General features: G+C 44.3%; 3 protein-coding genes across 5 annotated transcripts; 1 reads left to right on the forward strand and 2 right to left on the reverse strand.

Annotated features, from left to right (window-relative positions):
* Window positions 1–317: 317 nt before the first annotated feature.
* On the reverse strand, window positions 318–8,678 carry LOC148321401 (juxtaposed with another zinc finger protein 1). Of its 2 annotated transcripts, none has more exons than XM_088318863.1 (5): window positions 8,339–8,678; window positions 3,705–3,777; window positions 2,586–2,782; window positions 1,529–1,698; window positions 318–551 (listed from the first exon to the last, which is right to left on the reverse strand). In XM_088318863.1, exons 1-5 carry the CDS (start codon window positions 8,451–8,453, stop codon window positions 375–377), a joined length of 732 nt encoding a protein of 243 aa, XP_088174989.1. In that variant the 5' UTR covers window positions 8,454–8,678; the 3' UTR covers window positions 318–374. The 2 variants fall into 2 exon arrangements, with proteins under 2 accessions (XP_088174989.1, XP_088174988.1); XM_088318862.1 differs by having other exon boundaries at window positions 2,577–2,782.
* Window positions 8,679–13,694: 5,016 nt separating this feature from the next.
* Window positions 13,695–21,529, forward strand: LOC148321402 (cyclic AMP-responsive element-binding protein 5-like). 2 transcript variants are annotated; one of them, XM_088319214.1, is made up of 10 exons: window positions 13,695–13,777; window positions 14,269–14,362; window positions 15,055–15,164; window positions 15,623–15,858; window positions 17,005–17,131; window positions 17,427–17,498; window positions 19,837–20,172; window positions 20,248–20,490; window positions 20,563–20,671; window positions 20,784–21,529. In XM_088319214.1, exons 1-10 carry the CDS (start codon window positions 13,724–13,726, stop codon window positions 20,837–20,839), a joined length of 1,437 nt encoding a protein of 478 aa, XP_088175340.1. In that variant the 5' UTR covers window positions 13,695–13,723; the 3' UTR covers window positions 20,840–21,529. The 2 variants fall into 2 exon arrangements, with proteins under 2 accessions (XP_088175340.1, XP_088175339.1); XM_088319213.1 differs by having other exon boundaries at window positions 20,859–21,529.
* A 926-nt stretch (window positions 21,530–22,455) lies between these two features.
* tril (TLR4 interactor with leucine-rich repeats) lies at window positions 22,456–25,078 on the reverse strand. Its single transcript, XM_088319158.1, has one exon. The coding sequence runs from the start codon at window positions 24,809–24,811 to the stop codon at window positions 22,514–22,516; it is 2,298 nt and encodes a 765-aa protein (XP_088175284.1). The 5' UTR covers window positions 24,812–25,078; the 3' UTR covers window positions 22,456–22,513.
* Between the last annotated feature and the right edge of the window lie 1,730 nt (window positions 25,079–26,808).

Raw genomic sequence — 26,808 nt, forward strand, 5'->3', positions numbered from 1 at the left:
CCGTGAGGCCGCCGATCCAAAGTCAGCAAACAAACCAAAAGGACTGACCGCGCTTCCTGATTTGGAACGGCGACCGTAAGGGAACTTTATCATCGTGCAGGGGGCGGGGCTTGGTTGCACTTCCCGTCTCTCACTTCCTGTCGACGTCTTTAAGCACCTTATGCAAGTCAAACCGAGAAATAAAATGATGAGAGAATATACGAAATGTGCAAATGTACAATAAAAAGATATACTTTGGAAATATGAGCGATATAAGATGGATAGAAAACGTAAATAATAATGTAAAAAAAAAAAAAAAAAGACTTTAAAGCATGCACTTTAGTGTGATGTGAGGAACTTTTAAGGGTAACGTTTTGGGGTAGCCCTTTCAGGTCTTAGCCTTGAATCTTGCGGAGAATCTCGGTGGAGACGGGCGGGTGGAAGTTGATGGTGTGATGCCTCAGGCCCTGCGACGTCTTGTAGCTTTTCCCGCAGCGGCACTTGAACGGCTTCCTCACGCGGATCTGCGTGCGGTGGCCGTTCTTGGCGTGGTACTTGATGCCGTTCACGTTCTGAGACGAGAGACGTTGACGTGCACTCAGTTTTGACTTGCAACCAGAACCAGTTTCGTTTGTTTTTTTTAATAAGCATAAATCTTAAAAGAGCGGGCGTGCCACGATCGGGAACACGTCCATAAAAACGTCTACAACTCATAAAGTGCTCTGTCATGTTCACATGTGTCAATGTGACATTGAAATTACTTTTAATGCCGCTGTAAAAACGTCACTATTTTTAGCGAGTAGAATCGCTCTCGTCAAGGGTGACTAGTCGACTACTTTCTGCTTCTCGGGGACTTTTTGATAACTTCATAGATGACAGTGGCATCTCTAGTTATGAATAGTAACATAATTAAACATTATGTAAAGAATGAAACACTTCATTGTGCGGCTCCTTCGGTGACATACATGAAGGTCACACCAGCTCAGTAAGATGCAGTCATATTAGTCATTTTTTGCAGAGGATTAAGAATAAAAAAAAAATAATTTTTTTTTCAATATATTTTAGCTATTTTTTAGATTTTTTTTTCATATTTATAACAAACATTTTACCTAGAGTAGAATAGTCATAGAAAATAATCTAATAATTAAGATTAATTAAATAAATTACATATTATCAAATCCCGTATAAATATAATTAAAAATGCGAATGCTAACTAACAGGCACTGTAAATGTTTTAAATTTTTTGCTGATCTTATTCTTGGTCATATGAAATTAAAAGCAAAACACATTTCCTCCGTGGGAATAAAAAAAATCCTTTGTGCCCTCTTTAAGGATCCCACACGCAACAGTCATGCGACAGTTAAGTTCCCACACTCGCCAATACATTTAAAAAAAATCTGAATGAGCTTTTTATTTGCTGTTCTGTGATTACACGATATGACTTATCATTAATTTCAATCACGACATCAGTGTGGTTTCTTTTGTTGGGGTGGAGATAACGTGATATTTGCATAACATCCATAAACCCACATGGGATCTGCTCCCTCACCTTGTATCTCTTCTTGCATCCCGGCACGGGGCACGCAAAGGGCTTCTCCTCCCCGCCGTTCATGCACATGGAACTGAGGATGGACTCGGAGCTGATGGCGCTTTCCGTGGTCCACGACTCATCGCTGTCCGACTCCTCGTAGTCTACCTCCTCTTCGTCGTACTCGCTACCTGTCATCAGTCATTATTTTGGCATTACTATAGTGACATTGCACAGAAATATTTTTTAATTGTCCGCCTACAAGTTGATGCACTGTCAGTTTCTTATTTTATTCATTCTTTGCTGAGTATTGTGTGTGTATTAGCGCGAGTGGACCACATGCTCTCACAAAAACAAACAAAAAAAACCTGTCTGTATCTGCAATCTCTTGTGCCTGTGAGTCAAAGTGCAGGGATTTGCGAAGGTGATCATTAAGTGGGAGCGATCCCCATTGCTCAGGCTGGAAAAGTACTCGGGAGAATAGTTTCCACTCACACCAACAGACGTAGGCCCCCACTGGCCCCCCACCATCATACAGGAAATGCTGCACCTCAGCATGAGGAAATGGATGGTACCCTGGCACATGTTGAAATGTGTGCATGCGTGTGTAAAAGTGCAGACCTAACACTACGTTTTAGGAACCATTTGGGCTGCTTGTGAGCTGTGCACATTTATATCCACGCACACACACACACATAATGCCCCATGTGAACACACAGCGTGACAGCTGCTGTGTAATTAGAAGAGTGTTGACTGGTCTGCTCGCGGCAGGAGCCTCGAACACACACACACATTCTGCCTAATAGGGTAAAAAGAGCACATCGTAGTATTGTATGGATCAGCTAAATGTCCAATCAAAGACAAATGCTCACACAGCAAGACAAATAATTAAACAGTTTGCGCATCATGATGTTACGCTTCACTTTCTGCTTGATATGTGCGCTTTCGCCACCAGAGGGCAGCATAGAAGACGTGATGAGAGTTTCACAATCAGGATATTGATGAAGTGTTCAAAAAAACTTGGTAGCCGTCGATGTTTAAACGCATGTTAAACACACAGTGCGCACACCTGTCATACCTGTCGGCGTGCTGCTGCGGAAGGAGGAGGAAGGTGTGATGGGGGGCGTGACCGGCGGCGTCAGGTTGCCGCTGGCGTGGCGAGGGGGCGTGGCCGTGCTGTTCCTCGACACGGCGCCCGTGATGGACAGCGACAGTTTGGGCGTGACCTTCTTCTTCATGGTCTCCTGCTCCCGCCGAGCAGCGTCCGTCATGAACCTGACCACGAATGTGTCACCGCTTATTGATTGAAAACTCTTTCGAAAAATGATGCACTTATTTGGGCGAATGGAGAATCCTAAAAAAATAATCGAAATTGTACCTCGATATTTAATGCACATTGTGCAACAATTTCAACAGTTTTGTCTATTCATGAATTGTCGCGAGGCTCTTTGGACACCCTGTACTACAGAAAACGTGCAAAGGGAGTAAAAACACTTTGCAGTTCCACTCTTGCACTCTTCAGGAGTCGTAGTTCCTCCCCTTGGTGAGATTTCAGCTCTCCCAATCGATCTCGTTCGAGCACAGCTTGACAGGCCTTGCTTTTGTGCACTGGCGAAGAGAAAAGGGCCCAAGAGGACAGTCCAGGAAGATAACGTCACGGTTGCCGTGCAACTGGTTACTGTATTGAAGCGCTTTTAATAGCGGTCACTAACTGCCACTATTAACGAGTGTTAAGTTTTGACAAGATCGAATTAAGTTGAACAAACTGGCCGCTGAAAATACATCCCGCCATCAAAACATGTTCCGGGAACTACTGATGACATTTACAAGCTCGCCACTTGAACAATTACCCTCCCACCCTCTACAAAAAAAAAAATAAAAATCACTCTCTCTTTCAGTCAAACATATTTCTCCAAGTTGCGGCCGCGAGTGATTTAAGACGGGCGTGATGTATCGTTTTGCCACACTTGCGAACAAACAAAAGCGCACATACAGAGCCGCATTAACTGTCGTCCTGACTTTGGCGTCTCATGTCTTCTGTGGTTTTCTCTGCTGCTCTGTAAATGAGTCACGGCATTGTCGATGGGAACACATCCATCACTCGGACGGCTCCCCCCCTCAGGCGAAATGAACTCACGCGAAGACGAGATCCGCACCGGCGGCGCAACGCTGCCACCTAAAGACAGAGCGACGGTACCTGTTGATGTAGCTGAGGGCCAAGTAGGTGGGCTGCTGTTGCTCCTGCTTCTCCAGGACCCGAGGATCTGTGTCTGAGACAGAGAAAGGTTGCACATGAATCAAGAGGACGTTATCTGCTCTTCCAGCCTGATAAATGATGGGACCAATCACCACGGTTTGTGGCGAACAACACATCGCATACAGCCATGGCTGTCCGTGATGGCTTCTGTGAACGCCTCATCAAGGGTCTTCCCAGACTTTGTGTCTTGAGAGCAAAAAAAAGAATTTCTCATGTGAGAAAAGGAGACGCAAAGTCGCTGCGATGAATGTATGCAGTTTCTCTTCGGGGCGACTTCCACTGCCTGAGGGGAGCACCATTAAGTCTGCCTACGAACCGCTCAGGGAAGCGAGTGGAGGGGTGATGTTTTTTTTTTTTTTTTGCGGGTGGGATACTACTGTGAAGTGCCAGCGCCATCAAGTGTTCGTCGTGGGAACGCTCAAAGGAATCCAAAGAACCAGCGCCGGCCCATAGCGTGCTCGTGCGGTGTAATGGCTATCAGATGGCTGTGATGAAGGAGTTGGATTATATCAGTGCAACTGTGAACAAAACACCCCCCAAAAACCCAGAATGCTCCTTTTCCAACTTGGCCCAAGCGTGTGCGTGCGTGACGGCCATCTTTGGTCTTTCACACCTCGTAATGTGAAACGAAAGCAGACGTCCGGCGGAGCAGGGCAACACAGAGGAGACCAGCAAAGAAGGAAATAAACACACAATTCCACGCAGGACTCCATCGATGCTGACACATGACAACATCGACAACATTTTAAAATGTATCCGCCATATTGTGGGAGGGTTTTGAACCTCATCCCTCGTGATTCACCGTATGGCAAACCAGCGACAGGGTTTTATGCGGATAACGACGCCTGTGAGGTGAGCCAGGTGCGCAGACGTTGCCATGTTAAATGTGCGCCGCGTTTACGACGTCCGCTCGCCTAGCAGCACAGGAAGCTGACGGGCAGGAGGGGAGCCGCGTCTGTGTGCGTTTTTGCTGCTAATATGGAACTGGTGGAGGCAACTACAAATTTGGGACGCGCGTTCTTGTATGTAGGAGATTGCTGCGAATGAAATGAGAACTACAAAAATATATATATATTTTTTTTTAAATGGTTTGTCCTCATACGGGTCACATGTGAGTGAGTGTGTGTGTTCGTTCTGAAACGTCTCAAGATTTTCAAGGTCCAATCAGGAGTCAGCAGTCTCATAAGCGGCTCACTACTGCCCCCTGCTGACGCACTAGAGCGCACGTTTGTGTCCATACACGTTTTGGGAAGCAGGCCAAGAATGCACAGCTTGTTTTGCAGGCTGCTAATTAAACCACACACAGCATTTTAACATGCTTCTCAAGCAGCAGGCAACCGGATGGAGGCCAAGAAATGTAGTGGTGAAGAATGTGGGAGGGGTTTAAAAAAAAAAAACCCAAAAAACAGAGAGGTAAACTTCCCTGTAATTACGCGCCGCGGTGCATGCCGTGGCACTCGGGGGGCCCGGCGACTTCCGCCAGGCGATGATGTGTGAGCTCGCATGCATGGCGTGGAAAAAAAAAACCTTCAACAGTTCTGCTTTAGGGATGCCAGTCCACTAATTGCGCCGCTACACCCTCACAGGTCATTCAGGAAGTAGTATGGCACAGGGACACACACAGATGATATAATTTTACCTCCTTAAATTAAATTATTAATAAATATAACTGTATTTGCTTCAGTGTTTCGTGGGGGGTTTTTTTTGTTTGTTTTAACCAGAACAAAAACATTACGTCGTCCATTATTTGAGGAAAGTGACGATATGCTCGAACAAAACTCACAAAGTGCTGATGCAGGCAGATAATCGTCACAAAAGCAAGTGAGAACGCAGATGATATCAGACGTGACGCTCATCATTTTGCAGAACAGAGAAAACAAACAAGTTTGGGATTTCCCCACTTTCGCCCCGGGGTCTTTTCTCCGTGTTTAACTCGGATTCTTTGTGCTGCCTTTTGTTGAGGTTGCAGGGCAGGTTGGTGCGCGCGGAGGTGACACACGAACGTGCGCCCGGGCAGATCGACCTGACATCATCACATTCCTCAGACCTGACCTATTGAGACAACAAGTGCTAAACTAAAAATCTGAAAACAATTTCCCCAAAGCAAGGGGCTAGGTCATTGCTGAGATGTTATCGTTTTTTTTTTTTTTTATGTAGGATGAGGTAGCCGGCAGATATTAGGAGCTTTTCTCACGGAAATACTCTTCTGGTGTTTATTTACACGTGTGCTAGCGTGACATATGTGGCACATGCCACACAAAGCCACAAGAGGGCAGTATTGTAATAAGAAATGCTTTTGAGGGCGGAATGAGACGTCGTCGAGTCCATTAGAACTTTTTAGCACCAGGTGACCACCTGCATGTCATTTCACAGCACTTGACAGTAATTATCTTTTTTTCTTACTTGGGTGAAGTATCCTTTTTTTAAATGTGTTTTTTGTCACTCATATTTAATGCAAAAAAGGAATTCAATCAATCCTAGCTTTTTTTTGCTTGTTAATTATTCACGTATGAATCAAATGATGAGTACTTTTACTTTATTTTCGTCTCACTTATCCTTATTATAGTGCTATCTTTATACCTAGGCCTAAAGTATATAATGATAAAGAATATTAAAATAAATTGATAAAAAATTGGGATGGATAAGAAATTAAAATTTCCCACATTAGATGACGTTTTTCCTTGCCCCCCCCCTTTTCCTCTAGGCCAAACAGTCCTTTGTACTGCAGAAATAGCCGCACAATTATTTGATTTTGCAACAATATTAGAGAAAAAGGCATTGCATGTATTATAACTATTTTTTTAGGGGAAAATAAAATCCATTCCATTTTGAAATAATGCGAAAACAAAAAATTTGGAACTTCATCCCACGCAAAATAGGAGCTCAACTGATCCGCCTTCATTGTCACACTCCCATTTCAACCCTTCCCATCCGTCTCTCACATCGCCGTGGTAACTGATCTGTGCGAACTATTGATTGAACTTGAAGCTGCGGAGGCCGCATACGACCAGCTGCAGCATTAAAAGCGAGCGTCATTAATGGGACTGGTAAACGACCTCTTTGCACGCTTGATGGCCGTGGGTTCAAAGGTCAAACTACGGTGCAGATGGGCAACATATAGCTGAATAACACATCTGAGAGGACCTCCATACATTTATATTCTGTACCACTTGTCATCATCACTGTCACAATTTTTAATGTCTACGAAGCACGGGCTGGCTTACCAAAAGAATGTCACAGCTATCCACAAATTTCGTCCTTTTAACTCAAGGGATGAATAAGTGGCATGCAACGCTTGCAACCCACCGCCCCTCCCCACTCGTTGACGGCCCATAAACACGTCGTCTGTTCCGACCCCAAAGTGGCGTGACACCACATCGGGTGTCCTCGCCCCTCCTGACGGCCCGGCCGCTCTCTTTGTGAACAAGACAGCAGGTGCGCTGAGTTGACGCTGAGGCACTGCCTCCCTGACCCCTTTTAGAGGCTGGCAGTTGCCATGGCGACTGGCTCCAAGAAACCTCCGGTCTACGCCTACTGTCATCCACTGCTCCCTTCAAACACACTATGAATAGTGATTAGCGCTAATTACCTTTGTTACACATTACTGAGTGCTGCGGTTAAAAAAACAAAAAAACAAAGTGCATTTATGGATTATCGCAAAAATACTTGCTTCATCTCGCGCAGACCGACTCGCAAATAGCAAGTCTGTGAGTGACTGGCGTCATCTTGGTGTCAAAGCATAACAGTATGTTCAAGTGAATTGAGGAGTTCCATTTAGACAAAAATAGTGCTTTGCAGCTATCTCAAAGCCTCTGTAGGCTATTAAAAAACTTTTGGGAGTGCATCAATTGCTTGAGATGTTTCTCAATTCGTCAGCTGGCAATAAAGTAGTTTTTGATAATAGGGAATCAATGCTTTAAATTGTGGTGTGAACGGGAGTATAAATGGTTATTTGCCTCCCCAAAATCAACTGTCATAAGCTCCAAAACCCCTAAAATGGATGGATGGATGGAATTGAAAGGCTAAACGCAATCATCACCTGCAGGCTGCAGGCAAACTTCACGAAAACTGCAACAAGTTGTGACTTGTGCATTGGAGGTTGGGAGGGGGGGGGGGGGTGGAAACCAAAATATGAGTAATGCGCTGAAGTCACTTCAAAGTGACACCAAGCGCACGTCGAAGCACTTGAAAGGTGTGATTTGTTCCTGTGCTCAGACACCTGAAGCAGACGCGTTCAATACGCAAACCGAGTCGCATCAGGGCCGCTGGAGTAAACATTGAAATGTTAGCTGGGGAACCGCTGTCTGATCAGGATGCTAATTACACGCATATGCTGCACGAGTGACGCAAAACGGATAATACGGATGCGAAAAAGCGCTTAGTTTCTTTTTCGAGTTGATAGTGCAAGTAAAGAAAAAAAAACTCCGATGAGGCTGCACGCAAAACCCGCAGCACGAATAGCGGAACCCGAGCCTATGAGGCTTTTAGCTCGCGAGCTAGGAGGTGAGCTAGCAAGCGGCTAGCTAGTTAGCTCCCCCCGCCCCCCACCTCCCCACCCACCCAGGCCGACTCACCGATGTGATTGTCCTCGATATGGACGATGAGCTCGGCGAGAGACTCGAACTGCAGCCCGCAGCCGCCAAACCTGCAGGAATTGGAGAAGAAGGAAGCGGCGGCGATGCCCGTCATGTTGTTTTCACCGGTGGTGGAGAGGGGGGCGTTGGTGCGATCACCGGGCGGCGGGGTGGGCGAGGGACGCAGGGGGTTCTTGCCGGGAGCCGGGGCGGTGGAAGCGAGGGAGGCAGGCTGGGAGGGTTTCGGGTTCGGGTTCGGGGAGGGATCGGGGAAGAGTGCGGAGCAGACACCGGGGCGGCCAGACAGGGCAGCAGCGGACGCAGCTGGGAGGCAAGCTCGGCTGTGGGTGGGGGTTGGGGTGGGGGCTGCCTGCCTGCCTGCCTGGTGTCAACTACGTCATGACCTGCTTACCTGTTTGCATGTGCGAAATCACGAACACGACTCGCATTCGGGATCATATGTTGCGCGTGTGAAGTGTGCATGCGAGTAAATGCTCATACTTACTTTTGGTGTTGAGCAGTTTTATGTTTGCAGCAAAGTTCACAATTGGCTTTACCGGAACTGACCCAAACGTGGGGGAACGCATTATGGCAACAAAGTAACGAAATAAACTCAAACTGGCTTTACAAAGTGTTATTCAGCTCTCGCTCTCTCGCTCGCTCCCTCTCTCGCGCACATGCGCGCGCAAACACACGCACGCTGCAGTATTTATATGTTCATACGTGCCTTTAAGGGGAGGAGTCTAATGCTTGACATCAAGTGGTCTGACTCCAGCCCAGGTTGACCATTTAGTTTGTCATAATTAATAAAGGGCTGTATGAAAACAAATGGTATCTTTTTACATCAAGCTATGCCATGTATGGTGTCAGGCATTGATCCTCCACTAGGTGGCAGAATGTACAGACAATAGCTTTGTTTTCTACTAAACAGGCTGGGATTTGTTTGTGAGTAAATAGAGACGAGCGCATCATTATTTAACCATATCTACTTTTTATTACATTGGCGTTTAGTTTTGTGATGTGAAAAATTTTCAATGACAATTGGAGTAGCAGTATGACTCCAAAAACCATAAACACATTTTTTTAAACCTTACTTTGCCAATAAAGATGATTCTGATTTGGATTCTGTGGGTGTATATGTCTCAGTATAGAAATAAAAGTCGCATAAATCAGTGACGTCACCACAACTCCATCTATAAAGTTTACTGATTAATTTGACCCTATAATTGTTCAGTTCAGAGAGCCTTGGATGTGTTTATGGCCCTGTGTGTGCGTGTGTGGCTCCCAGTGAGCGGAGAATGTTCTTAAATCACTAAGGTTGGCTGATCGGGGTCGTCAGGCTTGTGTTGGGCTTGTTAATCCACCATTATAAAAGCATGTCATAAAGCACTGGCCAGTGATTCAGCAAACTCACTCGTGACATACTGGGAGCACACATTTAATTCCATTGTTCATTAAGAGGGATAATTCTGCCAAGTCAGATGACAAAAACCTTGTTCGAAGCGCCGCGTCTCCTTTTTTTAAATTATTCTGGAGAGAAATGTCTCTTATAGACACACATGGGGTGGTGAAGGCAGATGTAATCCAAAGTGGTATTGACTGACCCACAGAACCAACCAGAGACTTTCTGGTTGCCGTCATTCACTTGCAAGTGTGACCGCCTCCTCTCGTTAAGTGTTACTGTGCAGTGGCACGCACTCTTGCTGTAAAACATCCCCTATCTTGGCTCAAAACAGAACTCTGATTCACATCCACATGGGGGGAATGGCTTGCGCGCACAGCATGACATCATCACAACTTCCTGTTTGGGCTTGTTGCCTCGGCCGCGCTCATTTGCATACTCCACTCCATTGGTGGATGATGAGTCAGTAGGGCTGGGTCCCATTTCACCCTTGGACCACAACAAAATTCTACTCCTCCAGTCTGCCCTGGCCTGGCTCGGGCACAGGAAAGCCTGACCAAACATGGCAGACATTATTGCCACGATTGGCTCAATGTCCCCAATTTCCAAATCCTTGCTGGTATCCACTGTTGAAGTGCTATTGAGCAGCACGCCATCATGTCATCATGACAACAATGGTTCAAAAGCAAAGTATGTATGATAAAGCATTAATGTAATATGCAGCAAATTACTTCAAAGTTGTGATACTCATTGTAAACATTTTGGATTAGCAACAAGAGCTTCCAAACAAGTAGGAAACCCAGATTCAAACCCGCAACCTGACAACTATGAGGCAGACGTACACTTGGCTGCTTCCCCTCAGTTAAATGTATGCATTGGGATTCACAGTGTGTGCTACACGGGCTCCCTCTAGTGGGAGGCAAATGAATCACAGCCCAAGTGTAGTTCAGTTGTATTTAACGTTTAAGTTTGGGCATTTCATCTTTAAGAAGTGAATGTGTTTAGACATTTATGTAGGTACAATGTTGTGTTGATATTTGGAAAGTTAGGATATTTTTAGGTGGTACTGAGACTCTATGACATTCAATTATATTTTTCTTTATTTATTTTGTTTCTTTTTTTTTGCAAAAAGAAAACATCCCTTAAAATGTGAATTTTCATCATTTAGGTGTTTTATATAATAAAATCTATTTCATGTTATGTCATATATTTTCATTGATCCACTGTGTTTGCAGATGAATCAGCGTCACCGCAGTTCGGGACAGTTGCTCGACTTTGACGCCCACTTCCACACACGACGATGACCGCGGCACGTCCCGTCGCGCTGCGCCCCCCCAGAAAAGGAGCCACTCGGCGGTTCGTCTCGTCACGAGTGGGCAGCCCGGTTCGAGCTCCAGTAGCTGAAGCGTCTCCCCTTCACTTCCCTAAACCCGACCAGCCGGTGCGGAGCTAAGCCCCGCCCACCCCACTCCGCAATGATTTAGAAGTTCAGGAATCCCACGTGACGTCACAGGGGATGATGTAATGCGTCTGTAAATAGAATGTATTGTAATCTCGCGCCAGTCCAACGTGGTTCCTCGCGCCGCTTGTCCCTCTTCACTTGAAGGTAAGCTAGCGGCCGTCTGCTCCCCATTCATAAAACTTCCATGCAGCGCGAGGAACTTGGTGACTTGTTTTACGCTCGTTTTTTTTTTTTTTTTTTTTTTTTCCCGAACGGTGAGAAGTTTGAGTGTCCCAGGGGAGCGTCTTTTCACCGGTCGGTGGTCTTTTTGGGGGCATGTGACAGCACAGCAACGCACCGGGCTTGTTTTTGTTATTCGGAACTTTCTTCTTGAAATACAAATACTGGACACTGGATCGTCACCCGGAGAGGACTTGATGCCCAGAAGAACCGAGCAGATTATTTTTGCTTTGAATGAACTCCAAATGCGATGTTGATATCCGGCAGCAACAGGAAGTTAGTAAGCATCATCATTATTAATTATCCTTATTATTATACCAATATTACCACCTGTGGGATATTTTGTGAAATATTATGTATTTATTTTATTTAATGTAAAATAATTATTTCAGCTTTTTGCTCCTATAACTATATTTTTTTAAATAACAATAGTAATATATTACATGAAAATATTGATTAAAATATTATACTGCATGTATATACATATACTTTAAGAAATAGTGTTTAATTCTATCTATCACTACAACTTTAACACTAAAAGTGCGGTACGTAAACTAATTATTATTATTATTATTATTATTATTATTATTATTATTATTATTATTATTATTATTATTATTATTATTATTATTATTATTATTATTATTATCATTATTATTATTATTACTATGATTATTATATACAATATTCGAGCATGAGCATCACATTTAATATATTATGACTTATGACACATGAAATATTATATATAAGTGAGCAATATTGCATCCAAATAAATTATTTTAAATAAAAATGTATTTCCTAAAATGAGAGTTGCATGATTCTTTTAAATTTATTGTTAAAGCATGTGACAAATACTTAAATATAATTATCTGTTCTTATGTCTGTTAATATAAAAAAAAAATGATAATACATCAAATAATAGCTGTTATTGTCATGATTATCTTTTAAGCAGATGAACAAAGGAGTCCAATTTCAGTTTCTATCCCAAAGGATAATCTGGTATAAAACGGCAAGATGCTGTCTGGTATTTTGTTGGAATTATGTATTTAAAAAGTGACATCATTCTGCATTGATGTAATCAGTTTGACAGAAGGTTTTGCTTGAAATGTGCTGACTCGGATTGTTTTCCAAGCACTGTTCAAAAATCCCAGAGAGGCATGAACTGTACACTGTACAAAAAAACTATCTATCTATCTATCTATCTATCTATCTATCTATCTATCTATCTATCTATCTATCTATCTATCTATCTATCTATCTATCTATCTATCTATCTATCTATCTATCTATCTATCTATCTATCTATCTATCTATCTATCTATCTATCTATCTGACACGCATACACTTGCTCACACACACGCACGTACACACCTATGAAGTCACCTCTACTTGCCAGGGGTTGGAAAATGGGGGCTGAAGCAGGTTCAAACCTGTCAGGAGTAGGCCGGTGCAGCCCTCCCTTTTGCTGCCATCTCCTGCCCTCATTCCTCCCCCTGCCTCTCTCTTTACCTCACTGCCATTTCAAGTCCACTACTTCGATCACCTTTATGTCAATCTACACCATGTAGCCCCTCCAAGCCCCCCCCCCCTTGCCCCCCTTGTCTCTCTTGTCTCATTGACAGATGAAGAACTGACCTGAACTAACCCAAACGTCACAAATGGCGGCCCAGAGCGTGGCCTACTGTGGAAAATGCAAGGCCAGCAGCATTGACACCTCAAAAGTCATAATCACATCACCGGCTTAATAGCTCTGTCGAAGAGCTGCTGGGGTCAAGCCTGCGTTAGCATGCCCCGAGCATTCTATTTGTGCTGATATTTATATCCTACGATGACTTGATTTTGATGCAAAGCACGCCAAGCATGTGTCCTTTTTATCCCACTACATTACCATGCACTGATGATTGGGTGATAAAATTGTATGCCGCATGATAAAATCGCATGCCAGCCCAGCGGTCTCTTGTAATAGATGCTTTTAAAAATCAACAGATTACTACACATACAATATAATCAAAGATAGTGTTGGCTTCGACTCGCAGCAAAGGGATCATTTCCTTCAAGATAATGTTCCGGCATCTAGCACAGAACACCTCATTTCTCTGCGTAAACACATAATAGGAAATGTAACACGCTATCTGAGGTTGCGGGATTCGTCTCTTGGAAATATAGGCCAGGAGATGCCTCCTGCATGACATCAGCGCTCAGTAACTGAAAGATGAGTAAGATAGTCCCTCGCATACAGTGTGATTATCCTGCTGCTAAACATGCTGTCCTCATTCTCTCTTTGTGTAGGCCTGCATATGACATGAATGACAAACAGGACAGGCCCTATGTGTGCGAGGCCCCTGGCTGCTCTCAGGTCTGTTAACCTTTTTTTTTTTTCAATGCTTGCATCATACATTTCATCAGAGACACCCGCTCTGAATTATAACACATAAACGGGAGAACTAACATATACAGTACGATGCAATGCAGTTTTTCATCAAATTCGGTAGCAGGTGTGTGCGAATTCCCACTTGACATGAGTTTGAATGTGATTGGGTAATTTGAACATGGCCACATCTGCAGATATAAGGGGGTGTGCACACTTATGCAACCACCTTAGATATTTCTTTCTAAATTTTTGGAATGATTTATCTTCATATATATATTTTTATTATATAATAAATACGGTCCTTTCAACAAGGGTGTGTAGACTTTTTCACCAAAAAAAAAATCCACTTTATGTGTCCTGCGATTGACTGGCTCAAGCAGTGCAGAAAATGTATCCATGTATTGCTCATATTGAGCAACGCCATCCCTGGCGTAATGCATCTGTACACATCTGTTGATATCATTTTCATCCCGCAGCGCTTCCAGTTTGAGGAGCATCTAATCATTCACAGACACAAACATGAGATGACCCTCAGGTTCTCCTCCACCAAGACGGATGCAAGTTTTACCGGTGAGGGAGTTTGTTTTCCCCTTTTTGGCAAGGGGCCGCTTAAGACAGTGTCACAGCACATAATACAGTATAAAATCCGATAAGATCAGTGCAGGCTCTATTTTCTTTTTTGTGCTACAGCATTCACACTATCCTCCATCAGATTATAGCAAATGTCATCTATAAACAAAAAAAAACACTTTAAATTAAAAACACTAGTCAGTTCAAGCCTCAGTTCCACTGAGATGATAAATGAGAAAAGAAAGCATGTGTCATCATTATCATACCATTTGTTAGACTAACTGTAATGTGACATGGCCGTAACCATGGAAACGGCTGTGTCTGTACATCAGCGTGATTTAAAAGCTCTCCAAACTCCCCATGTGTGCTCCTGTGTGTTCCTGTTCCTTTCAAGTATCGTGCATGAAATCTTTCCTCAATAGCTGACCCTCGACCCTTGCATGTTTAGACGACTCAGAGAGACAGACCGATGTTATCGTGAAAGACAAAGAGAAGCTTCTGTTACACAGAGCTGCCTCGAAATTGCTGCATCAGATCTGCCTCATCACAAAATCATTCGATGCTTTAGGACATGAGCATTGACAAGTGCTTTCAACGAGATACATTCTACGCTTTTAAAAATTAGCCGCATGATAGCCCGAACCCCCTTTTTTGACATCTCCCTTGGCGTTGTATATGTGACCCCCTTCTAGACCAGACGCCGACTCCCACTCGGTTTTTGCAGAACTGTGAAGAAGTTGGTCTGTTCAAAGAGATAGAGGAGGAGTTTCTGCAGGAGCAAGAGGAAGAGGAGAGCAAACAGGTACTGTTTTGCTACACAGTAACTATTTTTTATTATTTCATTAGTTACACTATTCAATGAAGCAGTCATAATTTAAATAAATAAACAAATTTAAAAAAATGAAAAGAACAAATCACTTATTTGCTTTTGTGGGCCACGTAAAAAGATGTACTGGGCCTGATTTTTACCCCGAGTCCTTGAGTTTGACATCAGTGATTCAGACAAAAGTAGTTCTTTGCTGCCTTTTTTGGCATTAAACTCTTTTGATCAATTACTCATATTTTCGCCATTTGCAGTACGGCTTGATTTCATTGTGACGCAACAAACATTCCAGGCCTCGAACAGAGCAGGCCATATGTGGCTCCCGGGCCACACTTTTCCCACCCCCAGTGTGTGGCATTAGCCTGGTTAAAATGACTCTCAAGACAGTCTCCCCACTTCTGAAAATGAATCCAGCTGTTTTGCCACTCTTCCCGCAGACGGCTTCCCATAATGGGCCTTCTTGTATGAATCAGCAGCAACTCAAAGCGCAGCTCCAGCACCCGCAGCAGCAGCAGCCGCCGTTGCACCATCCCCACGCCCATTCCCTGCAGCACCCCGAGGCCCACGGCCCAATCATTGGGCCGAGTTGCAGCCTGGCTACCCAGCAAGCCGTATCCTCCTCCATGTCTGGATCAGCCAACAGCCATGCTCCATCCACGCTCACACACTCAGGGTAAGCATAATTGGTAACCATCTTCATCGTTTCACTCAAAAGTGAGAATAAAAATAGGAGGAAAGCTACTCATTACTAAAAACACCCCCCCCCCCCTTTGCACCCAATGTTTATGAAGATCCGGATGGTGAGTAATCTGCTTTGATTACTCCCCGAGACTGTTATTACGCAGTTCAACAGACATAGGATTAGATAATCCTCTAATAGTCCCGGGATTGGAAAATCTGCGGCAAAAACACTTCCAGGCCAGAACATTAGGTACACCTGCGCGGTTTAATGACCAACAATATAAAATAATGCTCAGTTCAGACACTGTTAGAGTCACTGTGTTAGAAAAATGAGGGAGGGGGTATTAGGATCCAATTTATTTCATATTTTTCCATTTCATGATATATGATCATAATATAAGATGTAAGACTGACAAAGTTCTAAGAAAAACTTGATATGTCCAAGAAATGACAGATCGTGTGATATGACTTTCTGCATAGTAGATAGGTTAGCAGCTGCGTCCAGACAGCGTGTCCACCAAAGTGTTGCTAAATCAACCATGGATCAAGTATCTCAATGTTTCCCCCCGTTGTTTGCCTTCAGTTTCCATAGCAACCAGGCCCCCTCTGGCCGTCCGCCTCAAGGCCCGGTAGAAACTGTTGTGGTTACATCAAGAAATGCTGCTTTTGGACCGTCTGCACTTTGCTGTAAAGCTAAACGGTCCACATGCCTCCGATTCAGTCATGACATCATCGGCGATGACCTCAGCACGGCCGTGGAGGCCCACGCTGTCACGCTGGCTGACGGCCAGTGTGGTTCGGTCAGCACATGGAACCGTCCCCCGCTGTGATTCCTCCGCTTCTCCTTTTCCTCCTTAGCTGTCTTCCCGCCCTCAGTCGTTTATTTTTTTAGCCCTAAACACACTCCTGCTTAAGCACAACCGAGTGCGAGTTCTTTTGTCACCTCTGACTGTTAAGTACAGTACATGTCATCTGTTTATCTGTCCCAATTTGATCTCCGCTCCGTCTGCTATTAAAACCGGGATATAAATGTCAATTTGCACCTCTGTCTCTAAGCCGCATTAGTGAAACGTTATCCCTGGCATGAACCGCCCCCCCACCTCATTCGTCCTCTCTCCTTCTCTCTGGCTGACAACAGGCCTGTTCCCGGACACCCCTCCTCCCTCCTCCACATACGCAACAGACACCGTCAACCGCTGCCAGCCTCGCTGCCTGGCACCCTGCCCGACCCCGCCATGCAAGGGGCATCTGCTCAGCACATGTCCGTAAGTACAGGCGACTGGGCTGCGTGCTCCGTCTCCGACCTACACGCGAGTCGCTTTATTCTAATCCGAATGATTTATAAGACGCAGGTAGATTGGTCAAAGTGGTCCAAATGTCCTTGTGGTTGACGTATTCACGACTGACAGAAAAAAAAAAAATCACTTCTCTCTTGAGGATGAATTATAAAAAGTATCAAACAAACAGATGGATGTGACCTTGCGGGGATTTTTTTATTTTTTATTTTTAATCTCCAGTAAAAATAAATGTTGATTTTTGCGTGGTTTATTTATTCTTCAGATGGAGAAGCAGATGCCTTGTATAATGGCTCTACCAGGTCCCATAAACAACCCGTCCTGTTCTTCGCCTCAGGTACTGACCAGTCTGCTATAAAGGAAATATTTTCTTCCTGTGTATGCAGATCACTCCCTCCTACTCTGCTAAGAACATCAGGTCCTGTAAAAGTTTTTCGCTGGTGGAGCAAAATAAGTATAAAATACTTCAAATCACGACATATTCTTTTTCAGTTCATTTAAAGCTTTCTTGCAACCTGTCTCGCATAAAAAGAGAAGCCCATTGATGTGAAATTATACAACATACAAGTTCAAGGTGGTGACAGAGGTTAAAGTGAAAAATGCCCATAGTGGATATAAAAAGTTTACACACCCCTGTTGAAAACCCTTCCAGGTTTGTGTAATACACAAATAAAACCAAGATAATAAAAAATATACCATTTAATAATCCATAGTACTCAATCGTGATTTTCAAAAAGTAAAAATAAATAATAAATAATGTGGTTGCACAAGTGTTCACACCCTTTGGCTTTGGCTATGTTCAAGATTATAGAATCAGATTCTTGTTCTAGTCATTTTATTTTTTTGCTCTCTACCACACATGCTAAAAGGCAACGATTTAAAGTGGTTCCTTGCAGTATATTTGCTAGTACACGGTCATCTTGCTAACTTAATCACATTGCTTAGTGAAAGTCCACCATGTGATTATTAAAAGCGAACCTTAGCCAAAAAATGTCCATCCTGTCAAAGCAGTTTTTTTGCATATACATTGTCTGCTTGTATTTATATTAGTTTTCCACAATATGGACAACGTAATATCTACTTAAAACAATTAATATAAATTCAATTAGACATTTTTGGTGAAATGAAGTCTCAAAGACACTGTGGTAATATTGACACAGTTACTATACACAAATTACCAGACCAGTTTTGCTTGATCCTGTTATCATTTTGCAAAGTTCAGAGAAAGTCTATGCAAATACCTTGATGGTACAGTAAAAGTTAAAGTGCTTCGTGTGTCTTCATTGACTGATGCCCTCAGTCAGAAATATCAACGGCATGTGTCATCTAGGCCAAGAAGATCCATGATGTAATCACAGGCCCCACTGTCAGAGTGTTTCTATGTAGTAAACAGAGCTGAAATACTCGTGCCCCGTCCTGTTCCCTCCGTGTGTGTGTGTGTGTGTGTGTGTGGGTCTGGTAAAGCTGGCACAGACAGCTGAGTGATCTCATCCTTGGCAGCCGTTAAATGTGCTCCCCCCCCCCCCCCCCCTGTCTCTGGATGGTTGAAGTGGAAGAGGAGGGGGGGGGGGGGGGAGTCAGTCTCTTAAAGAAATATTGTGTAACTTGGAGCAGATAGCAATATTGCCATGGAGGGGAGAAGGGGGGGGGGTGATGTCATGCTGCAAACATGATCCCTCCCCCCTTTCTCTCCCGCTCGCTCTCTCTCGCCGGAGCTCTCTTGGACTCGTTCTCTCCTTTGTCAAGTGCAAGTGAAAGGTGAAATGAGGTTTGAGTTAGCCAGGGCCGTCGATTTGGTCAACTATGCAAGAGTGAAAGTGCGAATCAAGCATTTATTAAAAAAATAATCTGCTCACTTCTGGTCTGTTTCGTTTCGCTTGAGATGCTCGGTTGGGTTTCAAATTCAGTTGGGGGTGTCGTCAAGCTCCCCGCTACCACCACATGGGTGGAAAGTGTTTTTATGTAATGATGTTATGAAATTATTAACACTTTTCAACTGTTTGACTTCAAAATGGGGGATTGTTTGATTTTCTTTGAAGGAAGAATCTTATTGTTTTAATGATGTCATGGTTTCACACATGGTAGCAAATGAGGGCAGATTCCTTCCTTGTGTCTACTTCCAACAAGTTTCCAACCCGTGGGCTTCAGATTTTTCAGTTTTTCACAAAGTGAGAACAAGAACTGCACGGAAAAGGAATTTGATTTACACAGCTCACAAAAAGGCTTTTGTTTAAAATTTCCACATTGACCTAAAATGCAAAATGACCTTTACAGGTGACCTTGATTTGACCTCTCTAGAATTTTAAGTGCACATGTTCGACTGTTCACGACATTTTGAAAGTATGAGTAGGGGCAGACCGGTCTGGATTTTTTTTTTTTAGGCCTACGTCGATAATTGGCCAATTAATTAAAAAACATATAATGACCAAAATAATTGTAGAAATAAATTTAATCTGTTCATGTGTAAAAACAAAATAGAAGGATTTTGACGAATTTTAAAATGGTTACTATCAGCTGGCTTATTTCCTCATTTTCTACCATTGACGGATAAACACGTCAAAGATCTTTTTTTTTTTTTTTACTCGGCTGGTAGTGAATGAGTTAATCAGTCGAGCTCTAAAATCGAACGTCATGTCAACATTTTATCTGACTGAAGTAATTTCCATTCCGTTTAGAGGTCCAAGCAGATGATGGGGCATCCCTACCAACACCAGCACCCGGTAATGGGCCCAGTAAACAATCCCACAGCTGCAATGATGGAGATAATGTCACAGCGTCACCAAGCTCCTCCTCTACAACACCCCCATCACCCCCATCACCATCCTCATCATCCTCAGCTGACTGCCCCGCCCCTCAGCTACCAACAGCGATGCCATCCAACCCATCCGCAGCATCTCGGAAGCCCCCACAATCACTCTCACCCATCAAGAAACACACCAGCTCACCAATCACCCCCAACACACATCCCCCAGGGGTCACCTCCCGCACCCCCATTGTCTGTCCCTGCACAGGTATGAAGCCTCTTCATCACCAATCCGCTTCTTGATGTCATCTCTCAGCATTTAAATGTCACGATGCGTCCAAAGGTATCGCCGGTTCCGCAGCAAATGCACCCCTGTCAATCGCCGCATTCCCAGCATGCACTGCATGCAGGCGGAAGCTGCAGCCGGAGGAGGAGGACCACCGAGCAGGACCCCGACGAGCGCAGGCAAAAGTTCCTGGAACGCAATCGAGCGGCTGCCACCCGCTGCAGGCAGAAGAGGAAATTGTGGGTGTCGTCTCTGGAGAAGAAAGCTGAGGAGCTGACTCACACAAACCTTCAGCTGCAGGTGCCACACACTGGTTTCAAACCATCTTGTTGACATGTTTATAATTCAAAGATGCATTTTATTCCCACCCAGAATGAGGTGACGTCATTGCGGTCGGAGGTTGGTCAACTGAAGCAGATTCTGCTCACCCACAAGGACTGTCCTGTGACAGCCCGACAGAGAGAAGCACAGGGGTACCACAGTGAGTAACGTGGCCTGATCGCACTGTCGAGCGCCAGTGTTGGCCTTCTTCACTAAAAAGATGATACAGAAGTGAAAAAAAAAAGTTAAATCATTCCGCATGCATCACACAGGAGCACGGCCAAGAGTACGCAGGACAACCAGCGAAGGATCAAGTGACTTTGATTGACAGCTGTCTCTGTGTCCAGCTGCAGGGGTGAGCCCGGGAGGAAGTCCCACCCCTGTAGATTCTGCGTGTCATCGGCAGGCCATCCAACACAACAGCATCACCACGTCCTCGGTGAGAGGCATCACGCAGCACGACCACAAGCCTGGACGCTAGAGATCGGACTGGACTATTTTTTTTTTTTCAGTGTTAACGTCATTAGCTCTGTCCATTTCAAATGGTGCATAAAACGCCTTCTATAAAAGCTTTTAAAATGGTTGCAGCATTGTTGGCCGCTAACTTAGGGACGCTCATTTCATTTGGCCTTGCTCTTGTATCTTGCACTAATTTTTTTTTTAAATATAAATACTTTAAGCTCCTATTTAATAGAGCATATGCAAATGTGCACCTTTTGCCTTCTCCTCAAAGCAGGGGCAGCTTCTTGAAAAAAAAGGATGACGATATATTTTTCTACAATTAATAGTAAAAACACCTTTTTTAGATACAAGTGTCATTGCATCATCGTTTCAAATCAATACGTTGTGTTGGAAGCCATTTAATGATGCAATATTTCCTTCCAGGCACTTTTGAAATAACCTGCTCTCTAAAGCTGAATTCCTCTTAGCATAATTTAATTTGCACTTGAGTTTCTCTTTTTGTACTGTAAAGATGGTGACTGTACATCTATATTATTAATAATAAAAGATAACCTTATTCTGCTTTGTTTCGTAATTCTTGAGCATTTTTAGGATGCTTGATATCAGGACTTGAGAATGGTTGAGAGCGCCCTCTAGTGGCTGATTTGTTAGTTAGTGGAGGGGCCTGTGAAACGAATATGCTGCAAGTGTTTTTAGTCTTCATTTTTATGAAATCACTTGAAATTGTCAAACCTATTTACATTTAATATAATATGATTAAACATCTTAATTAACAGCATGTTGAGAAAATAAAACAAACAACAATCATTTTGAATTGTGCTTCATAATCAAGTCAAGTTTTATTTCAGCATTGATACACCCCAGATGACAAAAACAGTATAAAAAAAAGTATGAAATATTATAAAAAATATGAAACTGTACAAATTGACATGAGGATGTCATTAAAAGTCAAAACTAGCACCACAGTTGAAATCGGCGATTTATCATTCATGCTCGCACACTGGCGTTCAAAAAGTTCACAACAAAAGCGTAAAAAAAAAAAAAACTTGCAGGTGGGAGGAAATGAAAGGCACGAGGCAAGAAGAGGATGTGTGTGTGGAGGATTTTGTCTTCCTCTGGGCTCTCAAAAAGGCCCTGATGACTAAGCTGTACATTAGGTCATCAGGTGCGTCGCGGCAAATGATCCAATTTCACTTAAAATGAGCCGTGATTTTCAATGACTTTATGCCTGCGACGAAGAAGAAGAGAAAAATGTCAAGCACATATGAGAGGCATTAAAATCATATAAAAAAAATCAAGCCCTTGCCTCTGCTCTCAAACAATGTGGATGTGTCCACTGTATGCCCCACTGAAAAATGCACGCGCACTCATCTAGCTGAAATTTCGTTCACTAAATGTTTGCAGATGAGCTAGCCATTATTTTGGAATTCTATTCACATGAAACAAATCTCCGAATTCACAGTAGAGGGTTTTTAAAAAAAATATGAACTTTCTATGGAGATTGTCTTGAAGCTTAAAGAAGAAAAGAATTTTTACAACCCTAGTCGGAGAATCTGGGCAGGTCAATATCTCTGCGAGAGGAACCGGTATCCTGAAAGCGGTCACAAGGGAACTCAATGAGGTCTCCAAGTTCTGGCGCTACAAGTCGGGCCGGGCGACTGCTTTGGTAGCTAGTAAAATCGGCGGCCGCGGAGGTGTTTGCTACATTGGCCCGAAAAGGTCTTCTGGTGGAGTACATGTGGCGCACGTGAACCGCCGACTTCCTCCTCTGCAACTTCTTCTTGAGGCTCCGGCCCAGCCAGACCAATCCCAGAACGAGAAGCAGCGCAGCGTTCCCGGCCAGCGTCAGCACTGTCACCAGTTGCAGGTTCGCCGTCGAGACCGAGTCGTCGGGAAGGGTGACCAGACCCGAGCAATGGTCGCGGGGCGCCACTTGACACACGGAACCAACAACCACGCCCTCCACGCACACCATGTAGGTAACATCCGGGCGGAGCTCTCGCAGGGTCACCGACCGGGCTGAGCCAGGGGTGTAAACATAACGTGGAAACCGATCGGATGTCCCAAACTGGTCGAACATAATCCGGTAGTTCACCTCATCCAGGACGGGACGCAGTCCTGGTGTGGCCCAATAGACCGTGACGGTACTGCTCGTGACCTGGTCCACTGACACATTGGTAATGAAATGGCGGTTGAACGCACATGGATCGGTGACGATCGGTTGAACCTCTTGGTGGTCCATCCGCAGAAGATCAAACATTTCTACAAATGGGATGAGAGTAGTGGAAGCGCTCGCATGGGATACCGCTCGACTCGGTGCGGGCATTTCAAGTTTGGTTCTGGAAAGTTTCCCGCGGACTTTGGCACTTTTTCGTAGTATGTCTGTTGGCGACTTGGCTCCATGCGAGTTCTTTGAATGAACCATTCCTGGCACCTCCGTCCCCCCTTGGTCTCCTTGAATCCCCGCCTCTTCCTTCCCTCGTGTTGTCTTATCCTGCTTTTGTTGCTTTGGATCCTCTCTTCCTCTTTCTTCCAGCCAAACTTCACCCTCCATCCTCCCTCCCTGGTTGTCCTCGGGTCCTGCATGGCTCCCGCACAAATCGCTCCAGTTGCCGCCAGACTGTAACTGGGAACTGTTCACACGGTCCAAGGAGGCGCCTCTCAGGGTTGCCGGGTGATGACACTGTATCAACACCTCAAATAATTTACCCTGCGAACGTGCTGCGGACATCCATCGTTTCAGCGCTTCCAGGCGACAATCGCAGGTCCAGTTGTTGCCATGGAGGTCGAGGCTTTCAAGAAAGTTATTTAGCTTGAAAATGTCACCGGGTAGGCTTGTTAGCACGTTATTCCGAAGATTCAGAACCTTGAGTTGTGGAAGGTGAATAAATGCTAAAGAGTCAACATTTGAGATCCGGTTGTGACTAAAGTCCAGATGTTCCACAAGCTCCAGAGCATCCAGAAACCCAGCTGGGATGTTCTCCATCTCATTGCCATCAATCAGGAACTCTTTGAGGTTTGATAACCCGAGCAGAGTCCCCCTGTGGAGATGAGAAATCCTGTTATGACTGAGAGATAATTTGGACAGCTTCTTTAGATGGTGGAAAACTTTATTCCCGACGTGTTGGATTTCATTGTCAGACAGCAGCAAAGTTGTCAAGGCCGTGAGATGGGAGAAGGTGAGAGCGCCACGCAGCGCTGGCAGTTTATTGTGAGCCAAATTGAGGAAGTGCAGATTGGGAAGTTTGAAAAAGGCATTTCTGTGAATGTGACGCAGCTGATTGGACTCCAGATGAAGATAGCGCAGATTGTCCAAATCTTTGAAAAGTGAATCCTGCAAGCTTTGAATTTTATTGCCATCCAGACGCAATTTAACAAGATGCTCCAAACCGTCAAAAAGCCCCGGTGTCATTTCAATGATGTCATTATTATTCCCATAAAGGACTGTTAATTTCTTCAAGGGTTGCAAAGTCCCACTTTGAATGTCAGATAAACGATTATGCCCCATGTAGAGCTCTTCCAAATTATACAGTTTCTCAAATGCTTTAGGATGAATGTTTTGGATTTGATTGTACTGTAAATCCAACCGCACTAAACCGGTGAACCTTCCGAGGTCGACTGCAGAGATATTTCCGATAAAGTTGCCCCCAAGACTAAAGTCCAGCACCTCCTCCTGCTCGCCGCTTTGAAGGGGCACAAAGCGCAAACCCCGGTTGGCGCACATGAGACGCTGCGGTTGTTGGCAGTCACAGCGGTCGGGACAAACTCCCGGGGAGGCGAAACCGCGGAGGCACAGCAGAACCACGCAGATCCCTCCCAGGAAATAGTCGGTATCCATCCCCACGGCGCTGGTGGCACTGGTGCGGCATTCGCGTCCGCTTTATCAGGCGCAATCGCATCCGCACTCGTGCGCCATGTTCCACTTGCTGCCTGACAATGAGACTACTCCACAAATCCGGCGAAAGGCTCCATCACTCCGCAGCGTGTCGCGCAAATTCATGTAAGCAGTCTGCAGAAACGCTCACATGCCCAGTAAACCTCCATCCCCTCAAGTGGTCATCTGCTGCGAATTACCCACGCACACGGATGCGCACATACACGCGCACTGGTGTAATTTAGTCCCTCCTCTGCAACCATGACAAGTGAGTTCGTGAAGTTTGCAGGGTGTGCGCGTGCACGCGAGAGGGGAGAGACTTTGACCGAGTTTCCTGCGCGTGACCGTGCGCGCTCATCTGGTTGAATGGACATAACAAACATAACACTCCCACGCTCTCCAAAGTGTGCTGAACGGAAACGAAGCAGGATTTGAAAGGCATATATTTTCGTTTCATGTATTTGTATTTTGGAGAAAGCGTGATTGACTTTTGCATCATGCTGACAATCGTTTTAATTCAAACCCACATTCTTATCATAGAATTACATTTTGTAATGATTATTTCATTTACAAAGCATAATTTTTTCTTTTTTTTAAATTAATAATGCAATATGCTGCTCACTAGTCAGCCCTTTTCATCACTGCAAAATTAATACAGATCTCAATTTAATTTAATTTACTTTGCATGCCAGAGAATTTAAGAACCAAACGCCGAACTGATAGACTGTTTATTTTGCCATAATGTAAATAGATAAATAAATAAATAAATAAATAAATAAATAAATAAATAAAAAACATTTTTAAACTCATTTAGAAAGATGACAACAATTAAAAATCTTCTCTCAGGAAGGGAGCAAATTTCTTCAACTTTGGATTTTGAGCTGAAAAAAAGAAATCACAGAAACCCTGCTCAGGCGTTTGACTTTTACATCCTGAGCTAATCTTTTTTTTCCGGACCTGCATTAGTGAACAATTACTGTTTGAAAATTAGCCCTATACATTCTGTGGTCGTCCAGGCATTACCTCGTGGGAGCAAAATGGACTCCTACTGTAGCCCTTATTTCTGACATTCTTCTCACAAGTACACCTTACGATGAAGGGACCAGAAGGTGCACACATGGTTCGCATTTACAGAGAAAAGAATTCAGGTCGCAGACATCGGAGGGAGATGTGCCAAATCTGATCTGTCAAGTTGAGAGAAAGGGATTAAATTCAGCATGTGTGGGTATTGAGCCCAGTGAGATTTGCATTTTTTTGCCAAGACATCTGTACGTTTATGACACATGAGGTAAAAAGCTTTCAGTCACCGGCATGCATCGTCCAAAATATACTTGCAGATAAAATGCCAAGGACAAACACAAGCACACACACACACACATCTTTTTCGGTCAGAGTTGAGCGTCAATTGCTAAAATGGTTTCCAGAGCCAGCTCGGCTTGGGTGACTTTTCAACAACAAATTCCCCCCCTTGAAGGGCCTTGTTCTCAAGCTCTCATCGCTTGGAAGACATAATACCGAGATGTGAGTTCACTCTGAGTCAGGGTCTGTAAATGAGAGCGAGCAAAACACAACCCTTTGGGAAGCCCTCTCTTTCTCGGGGTCATTTCCTGTCTGGATTCCCACAATCACCCCCTCACCCTTTTTTGTGGAACACACATACGGAGTGAGAAGACATCACTGACTATTTGCATGGTTTGAGTCAGACGATGGCTTTGCACGTTAGCATTAATTAATTAAATGAATCATGGGGGTGAGGGATCTTTCCACCTGGGAACGTAAAATGAACTGTACTAAATTGTAAACTGGGGGGGAGAGCTGCAAGGAGGAAGGAAGCAAAAGTGTTCCGGGGCTGACCAAGATTCAATAAAGAAGCTGGCACACTCGTTAGTTGTCAGGACCCCGCGCAGGGCTGCCCGCCACCGTGCCTGCAGCAGCATCGGCACATTTCAGCCTCTCAGCGG

The sequence above is a fragment of the Idiotropiscis lumnitzeri genome, chromosome 16, assembly GCF_059441095.1.
Source record: "Idiotropiscis lumnitzeri isolate Australia: NSW breed Sydney's pygmy pipehorse chromosome 16, RoL_Ilum_1.0, whole genome shotgun sequence".
Classification (NCBI taxonomy): Eukaryota; Metazoa; Chordata; class Actinopteri; order Syngnathiformes; family Syngnathidae; genus Idiotropiscis; species Idiotropiscis lumnitzeri.